The sequence below is a fragment of the Malaya genurostris genome, chromosome 2 (assembly GCF_030247185.1).
Source record: "Malaya genurostris strain Urasoe2022 chromosome 2, Malgen_1.1, whole genome shotgun sequence".
In the NCBI taxonomy this organism is placed as follows: domain Eukaryota; kingdom Metazoa; phylum Arthropoda; class Insecta; order Diptera; family Culicidae; genus Malaya; species Malaya genurostris.
In genome coordinates, this window is record NC_080571.1 from 5,622,878 (window position 1) to 5,633,664 (window position 10,787).

A 10,787-nucleotide genomic window follows, 5' to 3' on the forward strand; every position below is an offset into this window, starting at 1 on the left:
TTCGTGGGTTTAGCTTAATTCTAAACTGCATTGCTATGAGTAGAATGAATCAAAAGCATACGATTCATACAATGTAACCAGTCGCGTGTCGAACTAAAAGCGATAGTCTTCCTGTCGATAGCCGCTCGTAGGACAAATTAAAGCATGAACCAGTAAATACATATATGAAAGGTTATCGATTGAAGAAATCGTTAGAAGAACGGAAAATTGATTTTTTTTTATTTTATTCCTAAATTATTTCGAAGAAGACAATAAATTGAAATAAAATTAAACTAAGAGACTTGGCATGTGGGGTTTCTTCGTATTTTCTCATTATCTCGAAATCAGAAAGTTTTTCTGTGTATGTTGTCCAGCACTGTTGTTAGTGAATTGAGGTTTTGGTTGGATGTGAAGTCTGAATGATCAGATTTCAACTTGAATGTAGTGAAGACAAGTTCATTGTTTTATTCAATGTAACCGTCGTTATGGTTTTGTGTGTGTATGTGTATGTTCGTTCATTTTCTTGTCCGTTTTGCTCAGTCCTTAGTAGAACAATCCTCAGCTAACTGTTGGTTGTGTGCGCAAAAGTCTTAACCATTCGACAAATTCATCCAACATCACCGGCCCTGCAATGAAAGATACAAAATTAACAATCCGCACGAATGGATAAATAAGCTTTTTGCTTTGTTCTGTTCCGATACGCACAAGCGCCGTCGACATCGTAATTGTTTAGATCATTAGAGATAGTACGGGAGAACTCGAGGATGTTACACCACTGATCCTTGTTGATCACTTTGTACTTTGACTGCTCCAAAAATTGGGCGAACTGTGGATACAGGGTCCAATGCTTGCCGAGTAATAACTGCAGCATCGCTTTCGCTGTCTCAATGTCCATACTACGCTGATCTTTGTCCTATTAAAATTAACATCCATAACGTTACTCTAAATTACTTCCGAATGCTTCTTGAGTCTAATGTAAAAACTTACCCGAGCAAAATCGTACGCGTATCTGTAGATAATTTTGAACGTGTTATGATCGTTCAGCAGATTACGCAGGTGATCGAGTTTGCACTGTACTTTGCCCGCTGTGTCGCATTGAAGGTCCGTCAGACCTTTGAGCCATTCACTTTGTGTGAAGAAACCCATCTGGCGGGCACCCATTTTGTAAGCCAATACCAGCATGGCAACGTTTTCCGGTTCGACGCTTATATCCTCGCAGAATTTTTCCATTCCTTCCGGTCCTGGAAGAAAAACAAAAACAAATGTATTCGAATTATCGTCCGTCCGTCCGAAACCATAGAATTAACCATACCAAGAGTGTCCGGATCGTCGGGTGTGGTGTATTCGCGGAACCATGTCAGACATCGCTTCTGGCTGAATGCGTCGTCTACTTTATTGTATCGCCGAGAGCTGTAAAGGACAAACGAAAGAAAAAATAAATAAAAATAAGATTACCCAATTACCCAGTCGAAACGAAAATGCAAAAGCACATCAACAAAAGCGATTCTTTCGTAAAAGTTTACATCTCTTCACCCATTGTAGACTTCAGGAGATTGCTTCAATAAGTTCACTGCTTCTCTACAGTGGATAATCTTATCTAATTGATTCTTGTGTTATAATAAAGTAACGTGCGAGCACAGTTAATCAAGCGATAATCAAATAATTAAAAAGAGCGCGCAGCTTATCACTAGATCTTGTCGGTATACTACTGTTGGTGACAGACGAAAAGAAAAACCTTCGTCCATTTGAAAATTTGTCCACCCCCTCTCTTTCCGCTCATTCATCATAGATCAGTACATGCTACCCGAGACGGAAAATAAAACAATGCGCGCGCAAGATATTCTCCAACAGACATCGATTCCACCGAGCTCGTGGTCAATCGTTGTGAGGATGATTTTCTCTTTACACTTCTGTCGCTAAAAATATCAGCCATATTCTCTTCTCTTTCTCTGTCGTCATCGTTTCGTTGGTCAAATGCGCCTGAGACGTGTCAACCCAGGTAAGCATACGGAACATTGTTTGGATGGGACGGTGACCGAATGCGTCACACGATCGACTGCTTTTACTGTGGTCTTCTTCTTATGAGTAGTTGTTTTGTTAAATGGGAGAACCACTTTAATCATTTTGTTTCCCTGAACAAAGCAAAATATTTTTAGTCGATGATTACTTGAAATAAATAATTACGTTTCATCGAACGTAGTTACAGAGGGATAACGGTTATCTTACAAACAATAACAGGTGAGCTCAACAGCAGGAAGTATAAACTTTGGCATAACGTTTAGTATACTCAGCTAGAGTAGATGATAAAGATGCCATATTTTGCCACGAATCTGCGTATCGTCCGGGAGTTCAGCAGCGAGTCTCTCTGATCTTCAGTGATCCTTCGCACATCGAGCGAGTTCGTCGCCTACACCTCTGGTCATCCTGTGGGTCATCCTTCCGTCTGGCATTGATGTTACATGTCCAGCGAAAACCGGTGCGCCGAACCAAAATATCAAAATCGACGGCGCAAGGCTTTTTCGACCGGCGGCGGAGACGAATCAGTGTGACACCGTTTGTGTAAATGATCGGGGTCGGTTTTTATTATTGGGTAATATTTTTATTTTTCGTACTTACAATGAACAATGTTATCTAACATGAACAGATGAAAATTTAATTAAAATAATCGAAACAACACGAACAAACTCAGCTCAATCATGAGATGAAAAGTTATGGTGATATGGTCCTTATTTAAAATTGGTAACTATTTAAAAAGTGAATAAAAATGTTATTCTTTATTCGTTACCGCAAGTTGATTGATACTTGAGCTGTAAAAATATCTGTAGAGTATTCATAATTTGGATATACACAGTTGCTCAGAAAATCAAAGTGAAAATGAAAATAACTATAATACCGGATTGGCATGTCAATAGGACTATACACGCATAAATCGTCTGCGGAGTCTGTCTAAACAAAGTAATCAAATTCGGCAAAGGGATGTAATACTAAGATCTTATGGTTTCATACAAAGTTCCTGAATTTCATTTGGATCCGACTTCCAGTTCCGGGATTACAGAGCGATATGTACCAAATATGTAAAAATAATGTCACCTACTTTTCTCGGAGATGGCTGAACCGATTTTCACAAACTTAGATTCAAATGAAAGGTCTTATAGTCTCATACAAAGTTCTTTAATTTCATTTGGATCCGACTTCCGGTTCCGGAATAACAGGGTGATATGCATCAAATATGTAAAAATAATGTCACCTACTTTTCTCGGAGATGGCTGAACCGATTTTCACAAACTTAGATTCAAATGAAAGGTCTTATAGTCTCATACAAAGTTCTTTAATTTCATTTGGATCCGACTTCCGGTTCCGGAATAACAGGGTGATATGCATCAAATATGTAAAAATAATGTCATTAACTTTTCTCGTAAATGGCTGGACCGATTTTGACAAACTGGGATTCAAATGAAAGGTCCTATGATACCATAAGAATATCCTATTTTTCATTTGGTTCAAACCTTGCTTCCGGAGGTTGCGTGCTTAGTGTAAAAATGTCAGCTTCAAGCATTTTTTTTAATAAGCTACCTCTTTATATTGGCTTGTTAATTTCTCTAGCTGGCAGAACATGAGAGTATGTAACCAAACAAACCATTGATAGTCCCATGATTGATCTACTGAATTTTATCCAAGTCCTACTACCGGTACATTCTTTCCAAAATTCAAATCTTCATAGAGAATTGTAAATAAATTTGTAGGTCATAAAGACTGTCTCAGAAAGTATGGACGCAACCAAAAACCGCTGCCATTTCGCAATGGTTCAGAATCTGTCGATTTTTATGGATGCGTCCTGTTGTTTACATTCTTCTCTAACCACTTGTACAGTTGTTTATTCGTTTTCATTAGTTTGTTTCGAAATGCGTTGAATTTCAGCAGAACAACGTCGAAAAATTGTGTACAAATGGTGCACAGAACGCGGACTGTCACTGTTAAAGATAGCAAAAATAGAAGGAGTAGAAGCCGTGCGAAATGCAATCAGGAAGTTCGGTGAAGATGAACCGAAAACGGGTCGAAAAAAAGGTCCTGCTAACCCTCAGTTGGATAAACGTATACTAAAGGCGTTCGAGCAAAAGAAGGAGGTTTCAGTTCGGGATGTGGCAAAAAAGTGGGCACTTCGAAGTCAAATGTTCTTCGTGCTAAATAACGTTCAAATCTTCGAACCTATAAGAAGCAGAAACAACCAAAACGTAGTCCGAAACAAGAAGCATCGATCAGGCCGAGGGTACGAAAGCTGTACAATACGATTCTTGCTGGAAATTTGAACTGCATAATCATGGACGACGAAACCTACGTGAAACTCGATTACAAATCCTTGCCGAGACCACAATATTATACGGTACGAGAAGGGCAATTGTTAAACCAGTCCGAGACATCGATTGAAGTCGAAAAATTTGGTAAGAAAGCTATGGTCTGGCAAGCAATTTGTAGCTGCGGTAAGATTTCGAAACCCTTCATCACCACTGCTTCAATGAACAGCGAAATATACATCAAAGAATGTTTACAAAAATGACTTCTACCCATGATTCGAAGCCACAAGGATCCTGTTGTCTTCTGGCCAGAACTTGCTTCTTGTCACTACTAGAAATCAACGGTAGAATGGTATACTACCAAAAATGTCACTTTCGTCCCAAAAGACATGAATCCACTAAATTGCCCACAACATCGACCAATTGAGGAATTTTGGACATTAACGAAGGCACATCTTAGGAAACATGTCTCGGCAGCCGAAACCATTCAACAGTTCGAAAAAGATTGGAAAAAAGTGTCAAAACTGGTCGCCAAGAAGTCTGTACGGAATTTAATGAGGAACGTTCGCAAGAAGGTGCGCCAGCTAGTCTACAATGGCTAAGTAGCAAATGTTGAGAATAATATTCTGTTGTTGTAGTCTAATATAATCAGTATATCGACTAAAATTTGAATATCTAACACCTGTGAATTATTTACAGCGAAATCAAAGTGCGTCCATACTTTCTGGGACAGTCTTTAACATCCCCGAAATTTTGTTGGAAAAATGTTATTTTTGCACTACAGTGATTACTTCACTGTGCATGATACTGGTAAGTAAAATCAAGTGAGGTGATATGTGAGTGAAGTGAATGTGAAAGTGAGAACGATAATAAGAATCAGCAACGAGCGGTTTTTCAATTACAGCACAATCAACGTGCACTGCCCACAAGAAACGAGACCCGATGGAGAGAAGGAAGCGTTTTACGCGTAGGTGGAATGAAGCTACGACAGCTGTCCACGACGGGACGGGATGTAAAACTCGTCATCGGTAACATGAACGTCCAAGTAGGCCAATAGGTAATGTACAGGCTTGCAATCTGGCTGGAGAGCCCGTACACGGCTTCCAACGACAACGACCAACGATGCGTGAATTTCGCTGCCTTCCGAGGAATTGTATTCTGAAACACCTTTCTCTCTCGCAAAGATATCCACATAGCCACTAGGAGATCACCTGATTAACATACGGAAAATCAAGTCGACAACGTTCTCATTGACGGGTGATTCTTCTCTGACAGCGAGGGTGATTCTCTGCTCAGCCGACGACAGATCTGATCTATCAGAGATAAGTGAAAGAATCGGTAAGCTGAAGAGCAACAATGTCGCGAGCAATGATCAATTGCCGCGAGCTGCTCAAACATGGAGCCTCTCCTCCTGGCTAGAACGCTGCAATGAATGATTCGATGAATGGATGGATAGAGTGATGTGCTACGTCCGAGTATCTGGGACGCTTTCGAGTCTCTTCGAATCTCGGAGAGGGCTACGGCAAGGTGATGAACTTGTCTTGCCTCTTGTTGAAAAATGCTTAGGAAGGGGCAATTCGAAAAGCGAGAATCGACACGAGTGGCACGATCTTCCGAAAGTCCGTACAGCTTTTCGGCTTCGTTGACGATGTTGATATTTAGACACGTAACCTTGATAAGATGATGGAAACATACATCGGACTGGCTATAAATGCGTCGATAACAAAATAATGAGCGAAAGAGGCTCTGAAGATGAAACACTACGCCCCCAACGACAAATAACGGCCAGGATATCGAGGTTGTTGACAAGTTCGTGTATTTGAGCTCACTGGTGACTGGAGATAATGAAACCAGCAGAGAAATTCAAAGGCGCATTCCGGTAGGAAATCGTACGTACTTTATACTCACAAAAACCCTTCGAACGAGAAAAATACGCCACCGCACGAAATTGACCATCTACAAAACGCTCATTAGACCGGTTGTTCTCTATGGCCACGAGACGCGGAATATGTTGGCAGAAAACGTCCAACAAGCCCTTAGTGTTTTCGAAAGAAAGGTATGGCGGAGTACAGATGGAACACGGAACGTGCAGACGGCGAATTGCAACAGCTGCTAGAACCACCCATCGTAGGAACAGCTAAAATCGGACGGCTACGACGGGCTGGGCATGTCATTAGGATGTCGGACCACAGTCCAGTGAAAATGGTTCTTGAATATAATCCGGCTGGGACAAGAAGAAGAAGAAGAGTGCAGCGAGCAATATGGATCAAGTGGATTGAGTGTCTTGTGACCAAGTAGCAAATGTAATTGCAATTTCAAGATGTTCTACAATTATTTTAGAATTGTTATTCATGTTAGATATGTTTAGAAAGATTTTTAAATATATTAAAATTGGTTGTGCAACTTATCACTGTTAAGTTTCACAATACTAACAAAAATCACTGTAGAACAACTTTAAGTACATCTAAAACAATTGTGCAGTAAATCACCAACTTGTTAATGTTTCACTAGAAGCTCTACAAAAAATTTCACATCGTCACGTAAAACGGGAGTAACTATAACAATTGTGCAACTTATCAACAATTTTACAAACGGCTGTCATAATTGTATCGGACACAATATCGAAATTACTATAAATCTCTGTGAAAGAAAAATCAGCGAAATGATGTTCTTCGCAAGGCAAAAATGATCAGCCGAATTGACAACCTCGCTGTAAAAAATATGTTTCTGCTGAGTCCGCACAGTTTTGGCTGTCTCGTGAATTTTTAGGTCAGTGTGTGCAGTTTTTTTTTCAGTTTAAAAAAAATGATATAAAATAAAAACTTGCAAAAAAGTTGTGCAAGATGTTTGAATTGAACGCAAAACTTGCAGCCATGAGATTATCATAAAAGTTGCAGGAATACAGCGTTATATACGCAATGAAAACAAAAATCAATCAGATAATTTGTATTCGGTTTTCATCTCGCGAAAAAAAATAAGCAGACCTGACATCACTTTTCAAATATATTGAACGAAAAGTTAATTTCATCATTGTTACTCCCATAGTTATGTATTGCCGCTTGTGCAACTTGTTTCTGCAACTCCAGCACACGGACTTGCCAAAATAATACCTACAGTGCGTATCACAAAAGTCGGGCCCTCTAAGATAAATGACTATACTGTATTGTTGTTTAATTCAACTAGAAGATTAAAACTGATAAAAAACAAAACGTTGAGAATTTCTTTCCGAAATATTAACATGTTTCCTGTTATTTAGATAATATATGTCATTACTGATTACTGGTCGCCGCAGAGTGTGAACATTTAGGGGTCAGTCGTCACTCGTTTTCGTTCTAGCCATCAGAAAGGATATAGCATCTCGGTGCAATATCCGAAAAGTCGTTACATAAATAGTGTAAACTTTGCATCTGCTTAGCGGTTCAAATTGAACTGTTAGGCGGAGATGGCAGTTCAATTTGAACTGCTTTAAGCACTGATGAGCCGAAGGCGAAACGTGAAGAAAGCTGAAATAAAATATGTGCTTTTCTGTACAAACCCAAAAAACCCCTAAATGTTCACAAAATATTAATTCAACAATATGTAGCATTATCATTTTTCACGTGCAGATTATTTTACAAGATCCATGTTTGTGTTGAGAGCAGTTGTATTGAAAATCAAATGTGAAACCTATTTATTAGAAATTATGTTTGTTATGTTTTTGGAAACGTCATTCTATTTCTTGTTTACATTACGTAGTAGATTGCACGAGTTTCACAATTGTTTTTTCGCTGATTTTATTACTTCCACAATCGTTGTGAATAAATGTTCGTTATAACGGATGAACTTGAAAGTATGTTGCACAACACAGAAAAATTGCGCTTTTTCCCTAACACAACAGTTACTAGAATAGTGATATAAACTAACTTGATAAATTGCACAATCGGTAGAAATATACAGGACAGCAACTTAGCATGCTACTTGTGCATGGACCAAGTTAGAATTTCATTTCGTTGCGAAGAAAAAAGCTTCTCTGAGACGCTAAAAATGAAAAGGGCAAATCAAAATAAAAGGAGGTACATGCCGACGAAGGGAGTCTGCCTGTTGCACGACAATTCTAGACCTCAAACGGCCAACACCACGAAGAAACTCCTGGACCCCTTTGGATGGTGTTTTTCTGCTTTTTAATGTTGAATTATGTGTCTACCGTCTACAGCATAGGAGAGGAGATGAACGGTCCGAGCAAATCTAACAGTCGTAGATTCTAATATACTTCAGACGAATGAAAAATACGTTTTGAGGCAGTACACGTTTTTGAAAACCATTGTATTATGACGAATAAATCACAACATTTAAATGACTATCTTAATACCCTTCAAGATTCTTTATCAGGAAAATTTCTTCAATACTTGGTGATACAATTTCGTAGTAAACTGTAAAAATGTAGTTCACTTCCATAGGTTAAAGCCGGGGTAAAATAAATGATAAAAAACAAGTTCACTTCCATGCTGTCGATTCAACATCAGCCTGGTAGTATCGACGACATCGTTGTCTTGACGTACATAAAAACTTAGGATTAGCGACATACAAGAGCTTACAAGATTGTATTACATATGCAAAGGTCGTTAATAGATAGAACAAAGAGTAGTAAGATAAAACGGCTTCCCTGGGGGACATCTGATAATATTTCACACCAGTATGATTAAATTCATTGTTGTTCTTTACGATTTCGAGACATAGCACCTCAGGTTTGTTGTGGTCAAACATTTACTCATGGAACCCTTAATATTCTTCGAAATTTATGTGATGCACGGACTCTTATTGGACATCGAGCGACATACTTTCTGAGAGTTTGTTCTCTCAAACAAATGACAGATGAACTGCGACGAACAAACAGTGAAACAGTATATGAAGCATGACACATTAATATATCAGTAAGCTTGAGAACAACATATCCTCCAGACGACCCAAAAGGGACTTCTTAGTGATAATAAGATTCAAAAAAGGAACTTCTACTACCGGAATCGATAGTTATTCAACAAGTTCTCATAAACTTACTCTCCGTACTGCCACTTCATCTATTTATCAAACGGATCTGCACCGAATTAATTGGAACAATGCGTCACAACACAAACTATATCTATGACTACACCAAGTGAAGATTTCGGAATCACAAAAATAAATTATTTATGCGAAGTGAATAAAATTAAATCACTTCATCCAGTGGAACTGAAGTATTTTACAAACAATTTCATCCAATTTTTCGGGACGCATATTTTGAAGGGACACCCGTTACTAAAAAAAGAAATATTCATGGTGGTTCTTTTTCTTGCTTCTCAGCGCATATCACGCGGTTTGACAAAAAACAATTTACGTAAGATACAGTTAGTAGCATAAATATTCCTTAACATTGTGCTAAAAGATATAAGATAAATTTTGTAACTCACCTTTGACTGCTCTGATAGGCATTTCGTTGTCTCTTAGACGAATGTCGATCTTCTTCGCTGGGTCCCATCTCCGCTGCGGACCTGCGTTTGCCTCTAGGCATTTGTGATCTGTCAATTTTGATGGCTTTTTTCTTCCTTCCACACTCGAGTATTAAGGCTTTTCTATGTTTCCGTTCCTACTAGTCGTTTTGTTAAACCAGTCTTCTCGATTCCGTTTATCTAATTTACTCTAATTAGTTTCCACGTGAGACAGTTTCCGCCGCCTTATCGCAAGAACCTTTCAATGCAGCAGTTCGAACCGGAGAACATTGCGCTCTAAAGTGAGAAAGAAAAAAAACGATTAGTCACATTCCCGAACGAAAAATTGCTACCATAAATCGATCATATTCGAGAAAACACTTCATTGCCGGTTTATTTTGCATTACGAAAATCGCATTGTATTGCGAATTAAGAATCCTTACAGCACACAATTACAAAAAATGGCTAACACAGGTCAAGTTTACAACATATTCTCGGACTACTCCCAGTTCCTGATAGTGAAAATTTTCACACGGTTTTCCATTGCGTTGCGTGCTTTGATTCATCTCTTCCTCTTTCCACCCAATAATTCTCTTAAGAAATTAGCAAAACGGAGCCGGAGTAGCAGACTGTGAAATGAATGATGTAAGGCAAGAAGAGTACAATAGCTCACATTTTATCCTCAAACACTGATCACAATAATAACTAGAAAATCAATTAAATTCAGAGCACCAGCAATGTGAAAATAAAAACCATATCTAATATGGTTTTGGCCGACAGAAAGTTTCTTTACAAAGCTATATTACAAATGAGCTAATTACTTTTCAATCCGATTTGTGAGATAAACGTAGCTTCCGTGTTTATTATAGCTGCTAGAACAGGGCACTTCCTAGCACTTCCAATTGCTATACTAAACGAAATGCTGATTCAGGACGCCTTCAAGCTAATATAGATAGGTTTGTATTGCTTTTAAGCCGACGGATATAACCATTTTTTTTACCAAAGCATCCTTCGACGACGGCTACGACGACGACGGGAAACTCTGATGGCGTTTTATGAACGACACAACGACAGA

The 10,787-nt window shown here is 38.8% G+C and overlaps 1 protein-coding gene and 1 long non-coding RNA gene across 6 annotated transcripts; one reads left to right on the forward strand and one right to left on the reverse strand.

Annotated features, from left to right (window-relative positions):
• Positions 1–198: 198 nt before the first annotated feature.
• On the reverse strand, positions 199–10,787 carry LOC131428306 (DCN1-like protein 4). Of its 5 annotated transcripts, XM_058592157.1 has the most exons (7): positions 10,713–10,730; positions 10,534–10,655; positions 9,695–10,009; positions 1,292–1,389; positions 967–1,220; positions 685–892; positions 199–605 (listed from the first exon to the last, which is right to left on the reverse strand). In XM_058592157.1, exons 3-7 carry the CDS (start codon positions 9,793–9,795, stop codon positions 538–540), a joined length of 729 nt encoding a protein of 242 aa, XP_058448140.1. In that variant the 5' UTR covers positions 9,796–10,009; positions 10,534–10,655; positions 10,713–10,730; the 3' UTR covers positions 199–537. The 5 variants fall into 5 exon arrangements, with proteins under 5 accessions (XP_058448140.1, XP_058448139.1, XP_058448141.1 ...); XM_058592156.1 differs by having other exon boundaries at positions 10,534–10,787; XM_058592158.1 differs by lacking the exon at positions 10,534–10,655 and having other exon boundaries at positions 10,713–10,774.
• LOC131428308 (uncharacterized) lies at positions 1,954–2,763 on the forward strand. The gene is made up of 2 exons (XR_009229362.1): positions 1,954–2,217; positions 2,271–2,763. It is a non-coding gene; the product is annotated as an uncharacterized LOC131428308 (long non-coding RNA).